Source organism: Camellia sinensis, chromosome 7 (genome assembly GCF_055761805.1).
Source record: "Camellia sinensis isolate YWXY chromosome 7, ASM5576180v1, whole genome shotgun sequence".
Taxonomy (NCBI): domain Eukaryota; kingdom Viridiplantae; phylum Streptophyta; class Magnoliopsida; order Ericales; family Theaceae; genus Camellia; species Camellia sinensis.
The window spans coordinates 15,982,145-16,007,303 of NC_138967.1; the positions used below are offsets into that span (position 1 = coordinate 15,982,145).

At 30.3% G+C, this 25,159-nt stretch overlaps 3 protein-coding genes and 1 long non-coding RNA gene across 6 annotated transcripts; 1 reads left to right on the forward strand and 3 right to left on the reverse strand.

Moving 5' to 3' along the window:
- Positions 1 to 1,368: 1,368 nt before the first annotated feature.
- LOC114307731 (cyclin-T1-4) lies at positions 1,369 to 13,191 on the forward strand. 3 transcript variants are annotated; one of them, XR_014335016.1, is made up of 9 exons: positions 1,373 to 1,654; positions 2,668 to 3,211; positions 3,365 to 3,446; positions 5,949 to 6,083; positions 6,628 to 6,803; positions 7,350 to 7,674; positions 11,400 to 11,640; positions 11,951 to 12,096; positions 12,859 to 13,191. XR_014335016.1 is itself a non-coding variant. In XM_028253148.2 (7 exons), exons 2-7 carry the CDS (start codon positions 2,673 to 2,675, stop codon positions 12,888 to 12,890), a joined length of 1,110 nt encoding a protein of 369 aa, XP_028108949.1. In that variant the 5' UTR covers positions 1,369 to 1,654; positions 2,668 to 2,672; the 3' UTR covers positions 12,891 to 13,191. The 3 variants fall into 3 exon arrangements, 1 of the variants encoding a protein (XP_028108949.1); XR_003645211.2 differs by having other exon boundaries at positions 1,369 to 1,654; positions 7,350 to 11,640; XM_028253148.2 differs by lacking the exons at positions 7,350 to 7,674; positions 11,400 to 11,640 and having other exon boundaries at positions 1,369 to 1,654.
- Positions 13,192 to 20,448: 7,257 nt separating this feature from the next.
- Positions 20,449 to 21,027, reverse strand: LOC145794981 (uncharacterized). Its single transcript, XR_014335017.1, has 2 exons — positions 20,788 to 21,027; positions 20,449 to 20,693 (listed from the first exon to the last, which is right to left on the reverse strand). It is a non-coding gene; the product is annotated as an uncharacterized LOC145794981 (long non-coding RNA).
- A 221-nt stretch (positions 21,028 to 21,248) lies between these two features.
- Positions 21,249 to 23,219, reverse strand: LOC114303928 (uncharacterized). The gene is made up of 7 exons (XM_082880466.1): positions 23,016 to 23,219; positions 22,631 to 22,834; positions 22,459 to 22,551; positions 22,266 to 22,361; positions 21,879 to 22,151; positions 21,681 to 21,767; positions 21,249 to 21,335 (listed from the first exon to the last, which is right to left on the reverse strand). Exons 1-7 carry the CDS (start codon positions 23,217 to 23,219, stop codon positions 21,249 to 21,251), a joined length of 1,044 nt encoding a protein of 347 aa, XP_082736592.1.
- Positions 23,220 to 23,497: 278 nt separating this feature from the next.
- On the reverse strand, positions 23,498 to 25,038 carry LOC145794982 (uncharacterized). The gene is made up of 3 exons (XM_082877517.1): positions 24,884 to 25,038; positions 24,631 to 24,730; positions 23,498 to 24,532 (listed from the first exon to the last, which is right to left on the reverse strand). Exons 1-3 carry the CDS (start codon positions 24,994 to 24,996, stop codon positions 23,822 to 23,824), a joined length of 924 nt encoding a protein of 307 aa, XP_082733643.1. The 5' UTR covers positions 24,997 to 25,038; the 3' UTR covers positions 23,498 to 23,821.
- Between the last annotated feature and the right edge of the window lie 121 nt (positions 25,039 to 25,159).

Sequence of the window (25,159 nt, forward strand, 5' to 3'; positions counted from 1 at the left end):
TCGCCAGCGCCACCTCTCTTATTCGCCATCCCCTCCAGTGGCTTATTTTCTTATCCGCTTGCAATCACTTTCCGCTATAAACCATACACTCCTACAAGTCTCTCACCATGAATCACTCAATGTTGACTGTGGAGGTCTAGAATGAAGGGGGATGAGCTAGAAGTAGCGATGGTGGTGGTGATAGAGGGTTAAAAGCGGCGGCAATGACAGATGAGTGGATGAATGGGGGAAAAAAAAATTAGATTCTATTTGGTATAGTTTTAGAAAAGTTTTCAAAAATAAATTTTAAAAAACTTCTTATTTCAATATGGTTTCATCTTTTTAGGGGCAAAAAAATTTTAAATGTTAAAAATAATTTTTTTGGTATTTATTTTTGTCAAATTAATTTATATTTTTCTCATAAAAATTTCAAAAAATTGATTAAAAAAATATTGAAACCAAACATAGGCTTAGGGTTTTAAAATTGAAAATGAGGGTAATATAATAATATAGATATGTGTATTGAGAATTTATATTTTTATAATTTGTGTATTGAGAAAGTGTTCATTAAGTGTGTAGTAAGAGGAATTAGTTTGTGAAAATAGAATTATCCTAAAGTTGACCCTTCCTGCCAATTTTAACATGAAGACCCCTTGATGTATTTTTTTTTTTCTTTTTATTTTTTTCTTTTCTTTTATTTTGTCTTCAAATAAAAGCAACGGTATAATTTTGTACATATTTGTGGTTGTGAAATGGTTCAAAATTTTAAAATAATATAATAATAGATTTTAGAGATCATTTATGTCATATCTAAATCTTTAAAAAAATTCATCATACCAAATTTTAAAGATTTGGATAAAAATGTTCAAAGAGACACGTTACACCATAGCATTGGACACGGAGGATAAGATGAATAACAAAAAAAAAAGGGGAGGAAATTATAGAGAAAAAAAAATAATTACAAAAATATATAAAATACAAGTAATTTTTATAATAAGATACAAAGGAAATGCTGTGGGATCTAAGGCTACATGTTTGTGTTTAAAAACATTAGGTAACTCCCCATAAAAAAATCTATTTGTACATAAAATAATAATGGTGTTATTATATATATACCAATCAGTATATTAATTGATGTATTAATATATGTATAATATTGTTACTTATATAAATTATAAAGATTTGTAATCTTTAAAATTATGTCATATTATCTATTGGACATGTGGATAGTTTTATTTATAAAATAATAAATAATATTATATGTACTAATTAATATATACATTAATATGTTAATAAATGATATAATATTATTTATAAAATTTTAAATATTATATTTAATAATAATATCTTAATACTAATTTATATTAATTGATAGACCGTAAAATAATTGATTAGATAAGCACACATAACTTTTTCCGAACGAAATGATACACCAAACTTTTCACCTTACATTTATCTATTTTTTCTGAAGTCTCTCTGTCTCTCTTTCTGTCTCTCTCTCTTCGTTTTCTTTTTTGTTTTCTGGATTACCTATTACTTTTGCACTGAAAAACAACCCTAACCATAATTCTCAAGCTTTCCGAGTTCATTTCTGAACTCCTCACAGATCAGATCACAACGTCCTTTTTCGACGATCGATTACGGATTCATCAGATCTATTTTCTATTCTAATTCGGTAATTATCTCGATTTCATCTCTTTTGTTTTTGAATCGCTTATTTTTTTGGTTCAATTTGATCCTTTTTTTTATTAAGTTATGATGATTAGGCAATAGCTTTTTCTTTCTCTTTTTCTTTTTTTGATTTTTTTCTTTCTGAAAATCTGTTTAGAATTAGGGGCCTGTTTGGATGCCAAGAAAATTTATTTGTTCCTGCACTGGTTCTCGAATTTTGGCTCCAAATTAGCGGATGTGTTATTCCGTCAATTATAGTATTTGAATGGTTTGTGTTGATTTTTTATGGGTGGGGTTCATATGTCTTGGAGGTCAGGAATTGAGGGTTTTATAGTATAACATTGCACTTTTTGACAGATTTGATGGATCATATGAATATAATGGTCTGTTAGGTTGGGCTGAGTACTGAGTAATTATTGGATATCTTGGAGGGTATTGCCAAGTGGGTACATTCCTGGAACACGATTGCCTTACACGGTGTGCGCACATCACATTTATATTTGTGTTTGCCTGTGATTGATTTGCGATACACATAGCAATGCCACGCGGCGCCCTACCCATACCCGAATAATTTGTCATGAGTACTTTATTCTAGTAACAAAATTGGGATATTTTGCAAGATTATGAAAATGTTTGGCACTAGATGACGACTCATTGATCTTAGACTGATTTGGGATGTGCACATGGTATTGATTTTTTTTTTTGCTTGTTTATATTATATGTATAATTTATATATATGTGTTTGTGTTAAAGGGAAAACATACATTTTTCATGGTCAATCAGTGTCACCATCATGCCCCTAGTTTGGACTAGTGTAACCTTCCTAACAATCCTCATGAAGGGAATGAGTTTGGATTAATGTACCTACCAGTGTTGTATACAATATACTCGTAAGTCGTAGCAATATAGTGCCACATTGTTGCTAAGTTTGTGTGAAATGTGAAAAGTTTCAGCTTGTTATCTTTACTAATTTGAGTTTTCTGACTTTTGTTTTTTTGTTTTTGGTTAATCCAACAGGAACCATGTCTCGTGCACGGACTTACCATTCACAAGGTGGCCCTTACCTTGGTGGGTGTAGGTCCTCTTTCAATAGAAATCACTCCACCACCAACAATTTAAATAATTATAACGGCAATGGAAACTGCATAAGGAAGTACAACAATGTCCATGACTATTCACAGAAATTTAAGGAGTATAACTATCACATTAATTATGTTAAGCATGACGCTGCACCTTCTTTGAAAAGGAGAAAATTTTCGGCTTCAACTTGGGAAGACTGTGGGAGACATTATCAACCAGAAGCACATAATAATGGCCCTCCTACACGCGACAACAATTTAGTCCTTCCTGTTGCTTCTAGACCAGATCCCAATGCTTACACTTCTGCCACCAGTAAACGTGATCGCTCAACGTTTGAGGTTGATGATGAGGCCTTTATGTCGAGGGATGAGATTGAGAGATGCTCTCCATCCAGGAAAGATGGTATTGATGTGCTGCATGAAACGCACTTGCGCTATTCATATTGTGCTTTCCTCCAGAATCTTGGATTGCGATTGGATATGTAAGCTCTTCGTGTGCACGTACATATTTAATATATTTCAGAAGCTAGGGTGTCTATGTAGCCAGTGTATTTGAATAATTGTGAGCAGTAGTTTTTTTATTGTGTCCATAGAGTCCTAATGAAACCTTATTCTATTTCTGGACTTGCTTGCAGGCCTCAAACCACTATTGGCACTGCAATGGTTTTGTGCCACCGTTTTTTTGTTCGAAGGTCTCATGCTTGCCACGATAGATTTGTGAGTTTCTCATCTTTATTTCTTACCTTTTGCAAAATCTCTGTGAACTTATTCTGTTGGATGCTATTGAGGATTTTCAAAGCATATTCATTTTCTTTGCAGAATATCCAGGTACAGTTTGTCTTGTATTGTGTTTTATTCTTGCATATGTGACCTTTCTCAAAAACCAAAATGTACTTGGTTGTTTTCATTTTTTAAAACTGATTTCCCAGAAAAATGAATTTTTTTTGAATTTTTTTTGTTATTGAACATTTTGTTGTTCGTGTTTTTGAAAATATGAAAAACGAAAATGTAATAAAAAATAACTAAACAGATCCCTTTAGAGGTGGATGATTTAGCCATTCCTATGCAAAATGTATAAATTACTTATTAAAAAACCATTAATTGTTGATATATATGTGCAAATTTTCATTCTACTATTGTAAGTTAGTGGAAGTTGATAGGGGATCACATTGGGATGACAGCTAGTTGATTTTGTCATTAAGATGCTATTTACTTGTATTTTATCCTATCATCCATTGGCTGATATGTGCTTTGTATATATATACTAGTTTAAAAAAGCCCGTGCTATTATTACAGGATCTTTAAATTTTGAATTTTGATAATTTTTAAAAATAAAAATATTATTCTGTGAAATTGAATATAATAAATTATTAGATATATGATAGAATTATATAATTTGTATAAATAATAGCAATTAGGAAAAATATAATAAGTCCTATCATTTTAACATAATTATACTCTTTTCTTTTTCAGTAAGACTAAAATAACCGAAATTATTGCAGAGGGTGTGAAGAAACAAAGATAAACAAAATAAAATATACATTTTAGTATAAAAGAGGTTAAAAAAAATATATTTTACATCTATATGACTAATGAATTACTAATGAAAATTGAGCTAAGTGTTCTGTAACTTAAAATTTTAAATGAGTCCAATATAATTATATCAAATTTGCGTAAGTTAATATATTTTTAACACTCAAGTGTTTGTTCATGACCACTTGTGCTATTGTCTAAATCCATATCAACTCCAAATAGTCACCAAACTAATTATTCGATAATTTTTTTGTTTTATATAAGGTTAGTTCATTTTGTTATTCAATACTTATTCGATGTGGTGAGTTTCATCAGTAATGTTTAATTCATTGAAATGAAAGTGGAATGGTATCATGAATTAACATGTTAATTCTCCCATATGATGAAAAATACATTAAAAATGGATTCTTATTCACTATTATAAGGAAATGGTCATTTTATCTGAAAACTATTGAATGATCATTCAACTTTCATTAATTGCGACTTATGATTTTGAAACTTATATGTCACCCTTTCAAATTTTTAATCACAGAACAAATGACCTATTTCATTAAACAACCAATAAGTCAATTAATAGTTTTTAATGATATCATAAATATATTTTAATTAACAGTTTTGGTGATTTTATTATTGTATAGGAGAGTAATTAGGAGTTTTATTTTTTCTGTTAAAGTTTTGAAATTTGTTACACACCCAATGATATAGAACCCAACTCCGTCATCACATTGTTGGAAAATGTTTGAGACCCGCAAAAGCTCACATAATTCGATTTACAGTTATGTGATGTGATATGTATCATTTTTTGATTTGTTATACACCCAATGATATAGACCCCAATTCTATTACCATATCATTGTGGGTGAATTTATATGTCTTTAGCATTTCTTCCGAATTTATACAAAAATAAAAAAATAGAATTATGGTGTGTAATTTTTCTCAATATATAAATATAAAGCAAATATTATGATAATTCCCCCATCTAAACAAAAAAGACTAAATAATTCACTAAACTAATAAAAAAGCAAAAGAGAATACATATATATACAAATGACTCATTTTATTAATAAATAAATCATACTCGCATAACAAATGACCAATTTTATTAATAAGTTATCATTAAGTCAATTAATATTTTTTAATGATATAAAAAATATCTTTCAATTAACAATTTTGTTAATAAAATAAAGTATTAAGTCAATTAACAATTTTTAATGATATGAGAAATATTTTTCAATGAACAATTTTGATAATTTATTATTGCATAAGAAAGTAATTTTTTTTTCTTGATTATTGTGTTAAATTAAAATTTTTAACAAACAATAGTTGTAATTTTTAGTATTATAGGACCTATTCATATTTTAAACAAACCTTATGGGTGTATTTGTAATTTGTTAAAAAATAAAAAATTTATGTTGCATAATTGACCAAGAATGTTTGCGTAATTACGGAAAAAAACCTTCACTCAAATTAGTACCCACCAGTATTGCCAAAGAAAAGAGTAAAATGGGAAAATCAACATATAGATCACCATTAGTAAATTATACAAAATAAAAGGGCCAAATAGGGAAAAAAGGACAAGCCATAAGCAGGAAAGAGCTTCTTATATATATAGATATATTGTCGGTCAATTTTGTTTCTTGCATTTACACTGTGCAGTTTGTTGTCGTTGACTCAATTTTCTTGCAGTTGATTGCTACTGCTACTCTTTTTCTGGCTGCAAAGTCTGAGGAGACACCACGCCCTTTGAACGATGTGGTGAGAGCATCATGTGAAACTTTCCACAAGCAGGACATCACTTTCCTCTCCTATCTGCTCCCTGTTGTGAGTATACTTGATTTTTTAATGTTGTTTTGTGAAGCACCATGATTTCTGCATGTACAACTTCATTCCATGAAGAAATGCCATCTTTGTCCAAATGTTTAATTGCCGAGAACATGATATGAGAAAGTGATTTTTGAGAAAATGGAAGTAAAAGGAATGAAAAAAATTGTCTCTCCATCCCACAATGTTGGTCCCTTTTGGACTTCGCACAACCACTTTATAGGTGTCATCTCTCTCTCTCTCTCTCTCTCACACACACACACACACACACACACACACATACACACACCGAAAAAAAAAAACAGCAACTTTTGGCATGACCAAATGATATTGCAGATATCTTTCTACAGTTCAATAGGGAATGATTGTTTCTTTCTATATGTATACTTAAAAATTTAACTCGAATTAAATTTTTTGACATTTGTGGACCAACTTGTTCATTTTTGAGGATATTCATTTGTTATGCATCAGAAGTTGGCATTCTTTCTGAATTTTAGTTAGTGAGTTCAATATGATTTCCTAACATGGGTCACTTGTTGAATAGGATTGGTTTGAGCAGTATCGAGAACGGGTGATTGAGGCTGAGCAATTGATATTGACAACTCTGGATTTTGAGCTTAACGTACAACATCCATATGCTCCTCTTACATCCATTATCGACAAATTAGGCCTTTCACAATCAGTTTTGGTGAATTTGGCACTGAATTTGATCAGTGAAGGGTAAGTTTCACTTTAATAATTCATGATTTTGTAATAATGCAATTGATACCATGAGTTTTACAACTGCACTGTTTGTTATATTGAATAATTCAGGCAGATTTGAGGGCAATATCAAATAGCAGTATCTAGTGCTTGCCAAAATTTTTACTTGGCTGTGTAGACTATGAATTTTGATAGTATGATTAGGCAATAATCCTGACCGTGCTCCCCATTAGACATTTTTTTTTTGTTTCGCTGTGCTGCTGTGACTAATCTTATTCAGAAGCCTGCTCAAAATGATGTTTGTAAATAAGGATCAGCTCGTCTGGTTATGATTGTTAAATCTGTTTGGAGGTCTGAATTTCAATCAAATTGCAGACTTGCTGAGGTTTGGAGGGCAGTCATGAATATGGAGTATAAGTTGTGTTTTTTTCTTTCTGCATACGTGATTTTTTAAATGCTTCTTATTTGTGTGTTGATGGCTTCGTTCTTTGCTCTTGTGTAATTCCTGTACGTAGTCATTTTGGCATGGGATATTGATTTTTTTGGATTGACAAATAATTGCAGGGTCTATACAAGATTAGCGTGCTCACCTGTTTCATATTCTTAGCTGGCGGATTGATATGCTGTTCATGGAAAGTTTTGTTTTACATCTGAAGTTGAACCACCGATATGTTGTGGATGCCTTTTCATGAAAATATCTTTTAACTTGTTCATTGGCTATAGAAGATAGCCACTGTTGCTACAGAACCATTTTTGCCATCTCACTTTGACTTCTCTGTGGTCCTTTGAAATCAAATCATGTGGCGTTTCATTCAATGTTGCAGCCCCGCTTGGTGTCCATATAGGACACTGTTGAATAGGCAAAAGAAGCCATAGAAAAGGTGTTTGGGTGAGTTTTTGTCATGTCCATTGAGATTTAGCGGATGACCACTCGTTTGATTATTATCAACTACCCAAAGGGGGGATATATGGTCAGGTAGCTAGGGGTTGCCTTTTCTAGAGTCATTCATGTTAATTTTGAAGTTTTGTTCTGTTTCAAAATCATTTGGGGATTTTCACAAAATTAATTTATGGGTATTAATACTATATATTATCGTAGTTGAGTTTCCTATTAAAAAATTTTGGAAATGATTTAAATTGGTTTTGTATTTTGTATATTACCAAAAATCCTTTTATATATGTTAAAAACTTTAGGCCAAATAGTAGGTTGGTGGCATTGATGGAAAGAAAATGACCCATAAAAACTCCCCCACTTTACCGCCACCACACGCACACACATTAAGGAAAGGCTAATGATTTCCACATTACTTTCCATTGAACTAATTTTTTATTGTTTCTCTCTCCCCCACCCCAATGTTCTATATACTAACTAAAGCTAATACACTATGGGTTATGTGTACATGCAGTGGTGAAAGTTATTGCTTAATGTTCATTGAGCGGTGATTATGGAAATTGCAAGAGTTTATGTGCAAGGATCAATTTTTCAGTCATTTTTGCTCCTGATCCATAAGCCCATAAATATACACTTCTGTGCTGTATACCTATGCACTCTCGTGATGTTATCTGTCTAGTGGATACTAGTTGGGCTCATTGTGCATTTTTTTAGTTTCCCCATTTTCTAATTGACCTCTATTTTTGCTCAGCTATTGTCTTGGGTTTGGGACTACATGGACTTTTCAGTTGGTGCCCATCCCTACCCTAATCACTTTGGATGTCAACCTTTGAATCTGCTCCTTTATATTCTTTCCTGATCGTATTTTTCACATCTCTCTCTCTCCCCGTCACTTCTTCCCTCCCTCCCTACTACATGTTTGCTAATTTTATCACCCCTACACTACTACACGAAAATAATAATGTTGTTTCACATGAAATGTTCTTTTCATGCTTTATTACTTTTTGATACTTTGTTTCACAGCTCCTCCCTTATCTTCTTCCCTTTCCTAGGTTTTTGAACTCAATTCTTTGTGGTACTGAGTCATACCAAATTGCGTCAATGTTTGATGATTTTTTTTTCCTTTAGAATTTCTGTTGTCTATGCAAGCATGACTCTTATAGGTTTGTAATTGTGAAAGCGTTGATCAGACGGTCAGAGGTTCATTGGAGAGTGGAAAAACTGGTAAAGGCACTGGATATTCAGAAGAGTGAGAGTGACTGGTAGAGATGAAACACACACAGAGAGAGAGAGAGAGAGAGAGAGGACTTCAATCTCAAAGGAAACTGTATGTTTTGATGTAAGAGGGGTACAACCTTCTATATGTAGAAGGTGAGCACATGTCCTTAGCTGGATGTCTATGTCTCCGAAGCCTTAGGGAAACTGAAACAGCCTAACCTAACTGAATTGTCTCTTAATTAGAAATAAAATTTTCTAGAAATTTCTGAGCAAAGCTGGCAAGGTTTCTCTCTTAGTTGAACAAGCCTGAGGCAGCTTGATCTGCATAGGGGTGTAGCACGAAGCAACTGTCGTGATATTGGAATCATGAGATGCCTGGTATAGCTTGACCTGCAGAATGAAGTTACAGATCTAAGCACACATGAAGTGTTATTGGTTCTTTAATCTTGTTTGGTGTGACCAAACACGTGAACCGCAGGTGTCCCTTGAAGGCTGACAAGTCTATGGGTAAGGCATGTCATTGCTTGTGTCTATGGCACATGGCACTTCAGGAGGTATCTACAGTGATTTTTCTGGGCAGCGGTAGTGTGTTTTAGGGCTCCACAGAGTAAATCAGTAAAAGGATCCTGAGAAATGAATTTCTTAGAATGGAAGGTTTTACTTTGGTCTGATGATGATGTGCTCTACTGTGTGCTTGCTTAATTATCAGAGAACTAATGGTGTAATCTAGTGCTCAATTTTTTTTTTTCGGTGATACTTCTGCTATATGAACTTGAACCATGTTGGGGGTAGGGTGGTAATTTGATGCAAGGGAATTTAAGTGGATTTCAAATTACATAATATTATGGGTTATTGTTATTACCTTCTAATCAACCAATTAATTATTGTTGGTTGATATATGTCAAAAGAATGGGTAATAAAATAAATAGAGTAAGGCCAAGGAGTATATGAGTTGAGGAGATAAGAAAGGACATGATCATGTTAAACTTACTTGATATTAATCTGGATAGAGTTAGCTGGAGAGAATGATCCATGTAGCTGGCCCGAAGTAATTGGGACAAAGGCTTGTTAAGTTGAGTTGTACACGTTAAAAGAGCGGAGTAGTAGTAACATAATAGTGAAGAGATTTCATGTATCTTTAAAGTTTTTGAATTGCATTTGATTTTCTTAAATTGAAGGAATTTTAATACACTGTGAGACTTACCTAACTAATAAAACTAATTTTATTTACATTATTAAATATACACAAGAAATGGAACAACTTAATGAATCATTCTTCCATTTTGTGGGATTTGGGATGTAACACATATTTTCTATGAAAGAATTTAAAGTTTTTTCTATGAAAAAATTTAAAGAATTTAAATTGTTCAGCGAAGGTGGCAACAACAGTGAGGAAGTGGTGATGCTTTTGTTTGTGTGTGTCGATATATATTTATCAATTTTTTGAGTTGTTGAATCAATCTGTGAAACTGAATCTTGAGTATAAATTACACTGTTAAAAGAAAATTCCCACCTGTGGAACTTATTTTGAGTTTATTGGTAAATCAAGTTTCTGAACAAATTTCCTATTTTCGTTTCTAGTGGTAGTATGCTCTATAAAATATACTTTAATAGAAGATTTATCCTAAAAATCTTCCTGATTGTGCACTTAATGGTGTTTTCAAATAACACCTAGTAACAATTTTTATAAGTATGTGATATATTTGTATACATATAATCCTGGAAGCATAAGGGCCATTTGTTGAAAAATATTATTACTATTATTGTTGCCTTAAGGTAAATGCCATGAAATGACACAACCCATATTGATAATGTTTATATTTATTAATTTATATTGCTATTTATTTTATATTATATTGAATTATACTACTATATTCTGCCTCGGTTTGGCATCATGAAGTCAAGACTTCTTTGGTCTAAGCTTTATTAGTTATAATAGTACAGTTCTGCAAAACATGCTGTCTGTGGAAATTGATTTGGAAGATATGATGGCATAGCTACCACCTCGTTTATTTGAAGCACTGTTGCAGGAACCAACTGTATTCACTTGTGAAGCAAACAATTCATATATTTTTTCTGAAAATTTGTATTTTTTTTCTACATTCGCCATTTTAATTTTGGCAGCTAGATTCCAAAATTTTTCACATGGTGGGCATAGCATCATTACTATTATGTATTTTGAACAAACCACCTTTCCACTTTAAATATGTGGTTTTGCATATTTTCTGTGGAGCTCTGTTAGCACTTACTTAAAGGGTAATAATTTCCTTATATTTATATCAGTTATTATTATTATTAATTTTTTTTTTTTATTTTTTAATTCCAAAAAACTGTTCAGACTTCACTAAACTACAAATTTAAGGTTTGATAATCTACGGTCCTGTAAATTATTATATTTTTGGTCCAAACCTTTTAAATTTTTGCAGTGTGTATGGTATACAGAAATATGTAATTTTGGGTAAATTATTTCTCTAATAAATACAATGAATATGTGTATTCTCAAGTACGTAGATGTTCATTCATATCTGTAAGCAAATATGCACATTGGCAAGCTTTGCGGATTAAACTATTGAGCAGAAGATATCAGCATTTGCTTTGGGTGGTTTAATGGATCGCAACTGGGCATGGGAGTTGATGTGTTCTGTAGATGGGTATTACATGTTTGCTATAGTTTTGGTACTCTCCCGGCAATTCTCCAGAAGGTTCTTGGGAAATATATCTCCTGGGTTGCTGCTTTGTTAGTTGGTAAGGGAAAATTGCCTTGGCTTGCTTTTCTTACTTGAAGCTTCGATTATATTGTCTTTAGTTTAGCATGGGTTATATGATTGTAATTGTTTGTCGAAGTGTTCCCAATATTTTTTTGAAGCTGATGTTATTTGTGTTAATGCGGCGAGTATGCCATGTAGCCTCTGTTGTACGAGATGTTGCCTCTTCGTTTTTGTGTTCCTCCAGATGGGTTTGTTTGATTATCCATTTATTTCTTAACCAACGATAAACAGCGATTGCGTTCTTAATTCCTTTTTATTCTGTACTAAAGTCGGGCATTGTTATGTAGGCTTCGAAGTTCATTGTGGCTTCAATTTAAACCACATCAGATTGCTGCTGGAGCTGCATATCTAGCTGCCAAATATTTAAATATGGATCTTGCTTCATGCCAGAATATATGGATGGAGTTCCAAACGCCGCCAATTATTCTTGAAGGTATTTAACTACAATACGTAAATGTCGCATTCCTTTTTAATAGTTTGTCGACATGCATTCATGAAATTAAACCATTAAATTTGTTAAACTTTTAGAATCCCAACATGCAGTTTTCAAATGGCATCTATCTAATGTGGTGTTAAGGATGTTGGAAATGTTTGTCTTTAATTAAAATACACTCTCGAAATTCCATTTAATTGGGTGTTATATCCAACCCTGACCTTGTTGGAATAAAAATCAGAACAATTTCAAGTGGCATTCAAACTTGAGCCTAACAATTCAAATTCCAGTATTGGAATAAAAATCAGAACAATTTCAAGTGGCATCCAAACTTGAGCCCAACAATTCAAATTTCAGTATTGGTTTCTGTAATTCTTGTGCTGCATGGAATTGTTAACTCGGCTCACCAAAGCTTTTTTCCATCTTATTTGGGTTTCTATACTAGCAAATGTAAATTAGAAGATTTATGTGTCTAAATTGAGTACGGATGTCCGACACATATCTTACCCTCCTAATTTTGTCATATCCATTGACACAGGTACTATAGGAGAAATAAAAGTCATAACACAGGCTTGATTTGTGTTTCATACGATAATACTCATGTGTCTTGCTCACGCTTATTGATTAGCATTTAACAATATTCGCCAAAATTTTGCTTTTGCTTGATTATGGAACCACATTGTATGAGAATTGTCTTTCCTCATCAATTTATCCCTTACAATTTTGGTTAAATGACAACATTATGGTATTATATGATGCCAGATGTGGCGCAGCAGTTGATGGAGCTATTTTAGAAGATGACTACAGTGGACTTCAGTTCAGCTTGATGGTACATGTTCGCTTTGTGGGTATATATATATAAATACTAGTTCATTGTATTATTGAAGTCTTGGTTGCTATGATTCATAGATCATCAGAGTTTCTAAGGATGTGTACTGTACCCCATGAGAATGCTATACAGGGATAGGATATGTAGTTTCCAATCTTTTAACCAGTACCCTCACTGGCTGTGGATGAATAGATTGAAAAATCTGTAACTTGAATGGTTATGAATGTGCAGTAGGAATGGGCACAAATTTTTATTTTTTTGAAAAACTATTGGTGACTTCAAATGATTATAAAATGTGACCTTTTTTGAGTTTTTTTTTGTGGTTGATTTGATCCGGAGCACTTTTTAACTGATTGTAAGAGAACTTGTTTGTTTCAACTGAAAAATTTTCACCCTAATGTACCAATCAAGGTGAGGATAGCCGTCACTTTTTAAATTTTTTTTTTTTTTCTTTTTTCTTTCTTTGAAAGTGTCATTTTAATTATATTTTTTGAACACCGTGGTTACCAATTACATTTTTTAATTACCAGAACATTATCTGAACCTACTTTTCTCCCCTAGTGTTTGCATTCTAGTAAAAAATTATATTAGCAATAACGTTTTTTATGCTTTTTTAACTGTCATTGTTATTCAGGTTTTAACGTAGTTTATAAATTATATTTATTCATACACTAGTTATTTAATTTTGGATTAAAAAAAAAGTTAGGGTAATTTTACTTTACTTGTGGTATAGATTATCATCAATCATTTTGAAGTAGTTGCATAATTTTTTGGTAATTTGTAGATTGAAGTGTATTCACTGTATTTAGTTTTAATTTTTTAGATTCAATTTTTTGAAAATTAAATTTTTTATTTTTTGTATTTTTTTTTTTGTTTTTAGTAAATATTTTTAAAATTTTAAACAATTTTTTTATTTTTTTAGATACATTTTACTTAGGTGTATTTAAAAAATAAAATATTTGTAAAAAAATATTATACTGTTTAAGTATATTTATGTTAGGTGTACTTAAAAAATATATAAAAAAAAATGTTTAAAATATTAAAAAAATTTAAATCAACAAAAAAATACGAAAAATAAAAAATTTAGGATATGTTTGGTCTGTGTTTGAGAGATGTGTTTTAGAGATAAAAAATACGAAAAGTTGTTTGCTTTGATTTTTTTTAAAAGATGTTTTGGAAAATTATTTTGAGAGAGAGTTTTGAAAAAAGTGATTGATTTGATGTGTGTGAGAGATAAATTTGTTTGGAAAACTTGTTTGGTTTATAAGTTTTGAGAAATTTTTTTGGAAAAATTTGTTTGGTTTGATTACTTTTAAAAACTTATTCAGAGAAAATTTTTCAAAAATTTTTTAGAAATACAAACCAAACGAGCCCTTAATTTTTTGAAATGTAAATTAAAAAAATTCAAATCAAACGTGCTAAGTACTTCATCAAGTTAATAGTAAGTGCAAAACATTTGTTAAAAAAGGTGAGAATGTTCATGATTTGCGCAGTGACAGTAACCTATGTACGAGGTACTTTAGTGTTTTCGCGCGAGTTATTAACAGACTTACGAGGGTACTTTAGTGTTTTCGTGCGAGTTATTAACAGACTGAACGATGTGTACTTTAGTATGAAATTCACGTGAGTTATTTACTTATTTTCAAATAATATTAGGAGCTATGCGCACATAAGCCATAATTTGAATAAAGTAAAATTTGTTCAAAAAACTAATCAAGTCAAAGAGGCCATTCTATAGCCTGGAAATAGAAAATCTTAAAAAATTTTAGTTTGAATGATGGTTGACATTGAATAGATAGACAGATATGTGATGTGGATAAATATGTGAAATAATAGATGAGTAATTTTTAAATTGTTATTGTTATTGTGACTTCAAAATATTTACTGTGTTTGGTTTGAGTTTTCTAGGTTAAGTTTTTTGAAAATTGATTTTTTTTTATTTTTGTGTTTTTTTATTTTTAGTAAATATTTTTTAAATTTTAAACATTTTTTTTTACTTTTTTAGATGCACCTTACTTAGATGTATCTAAAAAGTAAAAAAATTGTGAAAAAATATTTTAAAAAATTAATAAATACATAAAAATACAAAAAAATGTACTGAATTCTTATATTTTTTTTTGTATTTTTGGTATTAAGTGAATTTTTAAAATATTTTTTTTACATTTTTTTACTTTTTAGGTGTATTTATGTTAGGTATGTCTAAAAAGTAAAAAAATTGCTTAAAATATTAAAAAATTCAGCGAAAACAAAAAAACACGAAAAATAAGAAAGTAGAATTTTCTGAAAAGTTTTTGGAAAACTGGAAACCAAGCAAGGTTAGAATTTAGGATTGTTGTCTAAAAAATTTTAAAATTAGGTGGTGTTTTGAGAAATTGGTAAAAAACTGACTTTTTGACTTTTTTGGCAAAAAACTGGATTGTTTTGGGTAAAAAAAAATTAATTTTTTTTGCTAAAAAAGCTAAAAAGTCAAAAAACTGACTTTTTATCCAACTTCCCAAAGTGGTTATCAGTTGATTGACTTTTTAGATAAATGAAATCTCGTTTGTGAATTACAATTTTAGTTAAAAAGTTACTATAAATTGTCACATCATTCTCTTTATTTTTTTACACATCTTTTCATAAAAAAATTAAAAATTACTAAAATAGCATTTCTCAAATGTTAGTAACATTATGAGACCTCGTTTGTCAACTACATATTTTAGTTAAAAAGTCACTATAAATTATCATATCACTCTCTACTTTTTGCATATCTTTCCCCACCTTTTATGTGAAATTATGTTAAAATAAAATGCTTCATTATTAACGTAAGCCATTTAATGCACGCCTCCTAAAACAAATTACTTGTCCAACCGTGCTGAGACCCACAGTAGGGCGACCCCAACACCCCCAGTGTCACTTGTCTTGCTAAGAAAGCAAGACTTGAAAAAATAAATAAATAAATAAAAAATTGGGCCAATCAAAATCTAATGGGGTGATGGGGTACACCTCATTGGGAGTCTCGGGCAATTTCCTTACTTTTCGAACATGACAAAATTATGGACCGAAGAGTTTTATAACGTTAAAAGCATTCACACCTGAAATAAAATCGTTTTTTGCTGTAAATCTACAGACATGCTATTAGAAAGTCATAACAAAAAAATATTTCAACAAATGTCCCCAATCCATGAAAAAAAATTCACTATACACACCATTTCTAAATGCCCCTTCTAATTTATATTAGTATAAATTATAAATATCTTGAAATTTATTTAAATTACGGATAATTCCTTGTAGTTTTGAAAATACAAATATTCTATTGTTAGAATTTTTTATTTAACAGATTAACAAAAAAAAAAAATTCTAACTAGTTTCCTATATAACAATAAAATTATTTGAATTATTAATTAAAATATATTTTTGACATTATTAATAGCAATTAATTGACTTGATGATTTATTAATAAAATGTGAAATTTGTTATGTAATTAGAAACTTGAAAAAGTAAGATATAATTTTAAAAAACATAAGGGACAATTTATATTTTAAATAAATCTCATAAAATATATTTATATTTTACGTTTTATATTAATATAAAAGACACATTATATCAATTTACTATTTTTTTTTTTGATTTTAAAATTATTTAAGATATATTATTATTATCCGTAATTTTTTATTTTATTCTATTTTAAAAGTAGAATCTAACCGTAAATATCTCTTGTCAATTTCAACTAAGATTATGATGTTAACAACCTTCCACTTGCCAAATAGCTGAAGAATTCTCCAAGCATTTGGACATGCTCCAAAACATGAATGGCACTCTCACTTACTCCTAGTCCTCCATTATTGAAAAGGACAATTCTATATTATAAAGATGAAAAAAGGTGAGGCTTTGAATCTTATTCGAGAGTAGGAACCATGAATAATTAATTAGCACAAGAAGAATGCGGTGAATCCCCAAAATAATTACTTAAATGGTTAGGCCTCACTATTCCATCCATAATAGTACATCTCTCTCTCTCTCAATAAAGAAAATTATATAATATGATATTTATATCATTCATTGACATGAGATCTATATATAAACATTATTCACACCATTGGATTCACGTATAGCTTTGGCTAGTTCTAGTCGGAGAGAGAACGTGCAATTTAATAGCATTAGAGGTGTGAGATTCGTTATAAATTTTATTTTAATGATTCAAAATGTTTTCTTTTTACTCTCGTTTGTAAATTATTATTCACGAAAAAATCAATTTATTTTGATAATTATAGCTTCATAATTTCAACAGAATTGTCTAAAAAAAAAAAAAGTGAATTACAGTAACAGTCCTATAGTTTGGGATTGTCACTTTGATTCCTGACTTTTCAATTGTGACATATTTAATCTTGAATTTTGAATCTTATTCTAAATAAAGACAATTGAAGATACCATTGCTTAATTTCAATGACAAAATTATTAATTTGATAAAATATAAATTAATTTGAAAAATAAATATCAAAAAAATATTTTTGAATTTTTAAAATTATTTCTACCCACTAAAGATAAAATTATGTAAAATTGATAAAACTTTTAAACATTTATTTATTTATTTATTTATACCAAATTAATTTTTATTATGTGTTTGGATAATGATTATATAGTGGGTGATTGTTTTTATTTTTATTAAATTAGTTTCTATTTTTTCAAAGGTCAAATATGGTGACAACTTTAATATCGTTATTAAACCAATCCATTAAATCAAAAAATCCAAAATTAAAAACATTTCATATATTAAATATACTGATTACACATTAAAATTCTAACAACCACTTATTGCATGATTATTATCCAAACATATAATAAAAATAAATAAATAAATAAATGTCAAATAGATTTATCAATTTTACATAATTTTATCTTTGGTAGGTACAAATAATTTTTAGAAATTTAAAAATATTTTTTTGACATTTATTTTTATCAAATTAGTTTAAATTTTATCAAATTGATGATTTTGTCATTGAAATTAAATAATAGTATCTTTTATTGTCTTTATTTGAAACAATATTTAAAATTCAGGGTTAAATTTGTCGCAATTGAAAAATCAGGGATTAAAATAACACGAGCCCCAAACTATAAGGATTGTTAGTGTAATTCGCCAAAAAAATAAAAAAAACAGATAATAGGTATATTTTGATTAAAAAAATAGATGATAATTATAATTTTGAAATAGATCATTTATTTTTTCTTAATTTGAAAGAGATTGTACAATAAAAAGTATACATATTAATTTTGGAAAAATAATAGAAATTCACAATTTAAATCCTACAATTTATTTACAATGATATAACAAGGCAATTGGGTCTTGCATGATGGAGTTTGTGACACATAACTTGTCATGTTATTGTGAGTACAATTTTAGAGATTAAATTGTGAATCTCAGTTTTTTTTCTCAATTTGAAATAAATTGTCTATTTTTAAAAAAATAAATTTAATAAAATTATATAATTACAATTATCTCATTAAATTGATTTTGGATGATACTTTCTTCTCTCCTAATGTGAATATTGTGGTATTTAATAATTACTCCTATCTCGTTGATCACCATAATTTTTTTATTTGATTTATATAAATATTACAATGAAAGTTAATAAATTACAATTATAATGATAAAGGTCAAATACAATATACAATCAATACAAAAAAGCATTAAAAGTGGGAGAGGAAACCCCAATAAATATATACAAAAATAAGACTCAAAAGCAAATAAAATATTAGAACAACTAACCTCCTATTGAAATGCATAAATTTTGGTCAATCAGACTGGCCATGTTGGTCGATCACCATAATTGACCTGTACCAAATTGGACAATTATTAAGAGAGTTATTTGATTGTGGTAGGGTATGATTATTTAGTGTTTTTGAAGTGTTATGATTATTAGAGAGAGTGAGATTCTTAATTTTGGGTTAGGGCATGATGGAACAATAGGGAGATTAGTACTTGGTGATTGGTGAGGAATAGAGACATGTGGTGAGATTATTTGATAGTTTTAAAGTAATACTTCACGCTATTTATCATTTGACACCTATCAATTTCTCTAAACAACTTAACAAAAAGTGTTAGGTCTCACAATTTTAATTAATAAATATTAAATTGAAGTATCACATGAATTTATCCTAGACCAAATAATTTTTCACTGGAAAAGGGATAATTCTATTTCTACACATCAAATGCTCTCTAGACACATACTTAACAAATTTTTTTTTCAAAATTATATTTTTATTCCTTAATTAAATTATCATTTAAGACACAACTTTATTTTTTCTAATCTCTCAATACACATCCGAACCTATAGGGTTTGGCTAGATAGCAACCTTCGAATGGATATTGAGTTCACAGAGATAGAGAGGTTTGTAGAGGTCGAGATCACGGGAAAAAAAGGGTCACAAAGGTTAGGGTTTTGCAGGAATGGTAGGCAATAAGAATAGATTATGGAGGTTTAGGTTGGAGCGGGTATGGATTGAGAGTGGTAGTGATGGTGACGGTGGTGATGTTTGGTTTAGTTTCAAATTAATATTTAGATTAAAAAATTAAAAAATAAATTTGATTTATTAATTTTCAAATTATTTCTTCTCTTTTCTTTATCTTTCTCCTTTTTCTTTATTAATAAATCAACAACATTGGAAGTTTTTCTACAGAAGAAGAGTGGGTCAATCAAAATGAGAGTATTATTTGAATGAAAGCATGTGTACTGGGAATATTTTTATTTTTGATGTGTGTATTGAGAAAGTATTCATTAAGTGTGTGCTTTAAGAAGATTTATTTAGTGGAACACTACAACATTTTTTTAGTTTAGTGACATTTGAAAGTGCCACAAAACTATTCTTCTAATGACATTTTTTGGTCTTGTGGCATTTTGAACAAGTGCCACTTCTATCGGTGCCACGGTAGATACGAGTGCCACGGTAGATACCTGCAAGTGCCACTGCACCATCATGACTAAAATCTTTTAATGAGATTTTAATGCCATGGTAGATATTATTTGTGGCACTATCAAGCGCCATTAAAAAAAGAGTTAGTGACACCTACAAGTGTCATTACACCATCAACATTAAAATCTTTCAGTGGCACTTTAATGTCATGGTAGACACTATTCGTGACGCTATCAAGTGCCATTAAAAAAGACTTGCAATCTAAAAAATGCCACGATATGAATTTTTAATGACGTTTATTATGCCACAATTGATATTTATAACACCTTCATAAATGCCACTAAATCCAATTCATTTGTGCCATTAAATAAATATAAGTGCCTTTGGAACTTATTTTACTGACACTTTGCAAAGCTACTATCACTACTATAAAATGCCACTTATATATTTTTTTCATTGACACTTTTAAAAGCTACAATTATGCATGCGTAAATACCTATAAAAATTGAATCAATTTTATAAACAATTAAATATTAATAGCCACATCATATATTAATTTAACATCCATTCATCCTGTAAAATTTTCATAATAATAAACAAATATTACCACCATAAGATCATCACATGAAAAAAAAAAAAAAAAAAGCCACAATCAATTATTCATTAAAATTTCAATCCAAAATTATTAAATATTCTACCACACTAACAAAGTTAAAGTAAAAACAATTTAAAAGAAAATTATTCCGACCATAAATTCTGAAAAGCCATAGTGATATGCATATTCCGAAGAGAAAAATTATCAAAAAAAAAATTAGTTCCCAAATTCTCAACCTCACTTGTATAAATATTCTCGGCTAGCATCCATAACTTGTGAAATCTGCATCCAAAAGATAAACATATGAAGGTAATTGAAACTATATTAAGTTAATATAAATTTGTTAATAAAATTAGTATTTACAAAAGAAATATACCACAAATGGAGCAGGCCAAGCAACATGAGCTCCAATAGCTTGTCCAATTGTTTTGACAAGTCCATATGATCGGATCAAGCTCTCATTAGGTTTGATTGGCACTTGAACATGTACCTCCCAATAGTCAGGTCCTAGTTCTTCCCCTTCTACTTCTTTAGATGCGTCTGTGCTTTTAAGTACTCCGATTGCAACTGTTTCTGTTGGCCTAATAATACTTTTTAAAACAACTATATCTCCCACCTGTAAATCAAGATTTAACTACTTAAGTAATTGTATATTTAAAATTAATAAATAATATTTAAAAAAAAACTAGTACAAAGTGCTAGAGTGAAGATGATCACAACTGAAAGTGATATGGATTTCTATAGTAGATAAGCAAGCCAAATGCTTTAATTACTTAATTGGTTCACTACACTACAACAAATTATATAAAAGTAACAACCGTAAAACTTTAGACCATATCAAACAATAGCATCAAAAATCAATAACAACCAAAAGCACCAATCAACGACAATCAAAACCATGTCCATTATCAATATCAGGATCACCTAACCTCAACGATGTAAATCAAACGTAATTGTGAAAAATGACAATCAACTAATTACTTTCAAGCAATATTTTGAGAGAATCAGAAAGAGGCCATGCGGTAATAAATGATGGATAGATGTCTTGTTAAAGCTTTAGAAGAAAATTAAATTAATTTTTTTTAAAAAAATAGCACAAACTTTGTCATGTCATGATTTAGACTATGTAGCACATATTGTCTAGATTTCAATAATGAAATTTATGTCCGCAATATTCATTCCTTGGTTAATTGAAAAATAAGTATTGCATGGTATTCTGAAATAAAGTTGGGAATAATGTGATATATAAGATTAGCTCTTAATAGGTACCTGAGTAAGAGAAGCATCTTGTATCGATGACAAAGACCATGCTTGATGTCGAGCTGCCATGTCGAGAGGAGTAGAAATTGTTGTGGCCTAACCAAATTTGAACTATTTAATTTTACAAACACACACACATAGACATATGTATGCATATATAAGTGTAGGAAAACATCAATAACTTATAAATTCTATTAAAAAAACTACCTGATTAGATGTGTTTGTCAAGTTATTCGGAGCATGCTGAACATGGGAACCTTTGGACCTTAGCTCCGAATTTTCACCTTCCATAACATCCATTGTTGTGTCTTGGTTTGCTTTATGACCAGATGTATCTCTCCATAAATTAGACGGGGAGACACCTAATCCATACATGCGAACTCGTCCATGTTTTTCTTTACCCATCACTTGTCCAAATGCATCATTTGGGCCCTTATTTGATAAATTTGCATTTAAGGTTGTCCTCTCATTCATTTCATCCTATAAGGTTGCAAAAAACATAACTTAATATATACATTTCAATAACTCAACACTATAATGTGGAAATTTTAACTAATCTACAAGTTCAAATGGACATAATTATTTGGTACATACTATCATTGCTTTCGTTGCCTCAGGGGTTCCTGTCTCCTTTGTATAACATACTTTAAACATGTGAGCACGAGTTGGAGAGTGTCCCAACTTATTTTTCTACAAAATAATATATTCCAAAATATAAATTATATCATTATGTCACATTATGTATACCTTATGATATTAAATATACAACATGAAAAGATGAATTAACCTGCTCCTTTCGAACACGTGGAAAACTTTTTGTTCCAGTAGTATGATTATACTTTCGCTCTGCACGACTTGCTTTGTTTTTATCACTTTGTGCCTAAAATTACAAATGCATAAATTAATGGTGTCCAAACTACAACAAGTAAAATAACATATAATGATTAGATCGAGTATACCTTTACTTCTTCGATGGCCCAATACTTAATAAGGTGTTCCCACTGATCAGCATATACTCTACTATCTTTATAATGCTTTTGTTCGTCAAAACTCAAGTGGTTCTTATAATAATTTTTCTTTATGTTTGCCTTCCAGTCTTTTAACTTCTTACCAGAGCACTTCATAACCCATTTCCTAGCATGACTTGGAAGATCAAACTTTGACTGAAAAGAGAGAGAACAAGAGAGAGAGAGAGAGAGAGAAGAATACAATAATAAAAAATTAATCTTCCCACATAAAAAATTAAAAATAAACAAAATTATAACGAGTTTTGTTTTAATCACATTACTCATGTTTACTATTTTTCACATGTGATCATCTTTCGCACAATATTGTGTCATTTACCTGTACAAGTGCCCATATGTGATCTTTGTAATGTGCTGGGACTTTATGCCAATTCTTGTAAGTGAGTGGTGCATTTTTCCCATCACGCACAATAGTTCCAATGAACGATGATAACTTTGTTGCCAATTTGTCGTCAGGTTGGCCAAGTTTGTTCCAATTGACTGTTAGGCGCTCATCATCACGAGTACCCCAAATATTACGCATTTGCGTGGGACCTCTAGTTTTCTTTTGTCCACTAGCACCATCTAGTTATAAAAAAATAATAATAATAATACTAATAATAAATGATATACGAAGAAATAATAACATTTTTATAAGGTTTGAACTTGCATACCTGCATTATCATTGGGTTGACTAGAATTTGGTTGTATCTCAGATGGAGCTGACTCACTAAACTCTTCCACATTGCCTGTGCGAAACTGAAGATATGGGTCCATAGGCCTTTTGCTTTATAGATGAATCCTAATATGATTCAAGTGAAATAGACAAATCAAATTGTAAACTTAGAATGATCCAAATAAATTATTTGCAAATGAACAAAATACTTGAAGAAAATTAACCAAAAAAAAAAAATTCATAATTCACCTTTATGGCATTGCTATCTTGGTAGTGACTAAATGTAACATATAGTGAATAAATATTTTGTAGCCACATATGCAAATCACATAGTTAAATTAAAAACGCACTATTCATTCTTAAAACAATCAATTAAATTAACAAAAACAATGATAAAGAAAGATAACAAAATGAAACTATAGAATTGTTTTCAAATATAAATAACTAGCAATGTTCAATAAGTTTAACAGTCACATAAGATCTAATTCTTCCTCATCTCCATCATCATCTCCATCATCATGAACATTGTTGTCTCTCAACACCTGAGAAAGTGGTGCATCTACAATTGCAGCAGACATGTCTGTCCGAACCAAATCAAAATTATTGTCCCCATCACCACTTTGTGTATTACATACAACACTCTGCAAGTATGCCTCCACATTGTCCACAGAAGACCCCACATTCATATCGTAAAAATCTCTCGGATTTATCTTGATAGCAACTTGCCAATCTTTGTGTTTCAGGTCTTCTACATACATTACCTGTTCTGCTTGAGAAGCCAACACAAAAGGCTCAACATCTTTCATTAATCGTGCAAAATTGACTAGTGTGCAATCTTTATCTTGTCTTTTCCCTGATTGTGACACCCATTCACCTTTAAATAACACGACCCTCTTCCCAAACAAATAATCTAACTCAATTATATCTGTTAACACGCCATAAAATGTAACATCTCCAGAGACCGGATTTCCATCTCTACCACTTGCAAAGCTTCGTGTTTTTGCCGTGACAATAATCCCACTATTTTGAGTTTTTCTCTTTCGCTCAATCTCCTTAGTATGGAACCTAAAACCATTTATCAAGTATCGCTTATATTTTGTGAAAATTCTATTTGGACCATGAGCCAAACATCTAAGCTCTTCAGTTATTTGACTATCCCCTGCATTATGCAATTCCTCAACCTGTTTTCAAACAATTGACGACATAACTTTTGTAAGTGTGGAATGAAGTTGAAGTTAATATCAAATCAAAATTTAAGGAACTTCAAAACACTGCTTACATGTTTATCAAACCATGTTGGAAATGTTTCACTATGAATGCGATCAATGGCCATTTCACGAAGACGTGGATTTTGTATGGAAACAAGTCTACGGTGTTGTCTGTATGCCATATAAAAGATTTGTAAGGGTGTGGCAAAAGTATGTAAAATAATAATAATAATAATAATAATAATAATAATAATAATAATAATAATAATAATAATAATAATAATAATAATAATAATAATTGATTACAGATGTTGAGTGTCTTACTCAATAAATTTGTTGACTGTCTCACAATTAAATAGCACATATCGATGTGCCTTTTCTTTTGTGCCATCATCCATTGTGTCTATAACGCCCTTACCTAATGGTCGGCCAGGCATTGAGAAAATAGATAATCTTTCGGTACCATTACCTCCCTCATCATAATTTCGAGACATCCGGTTGAATCGTGTCTCAACACCTTTCATATACCTCGAGCAAAATGTCAAGCATTCATTTGCAAGGTATCCTTTTGCCATACTACCCTCCGGCCGACTTCTATTT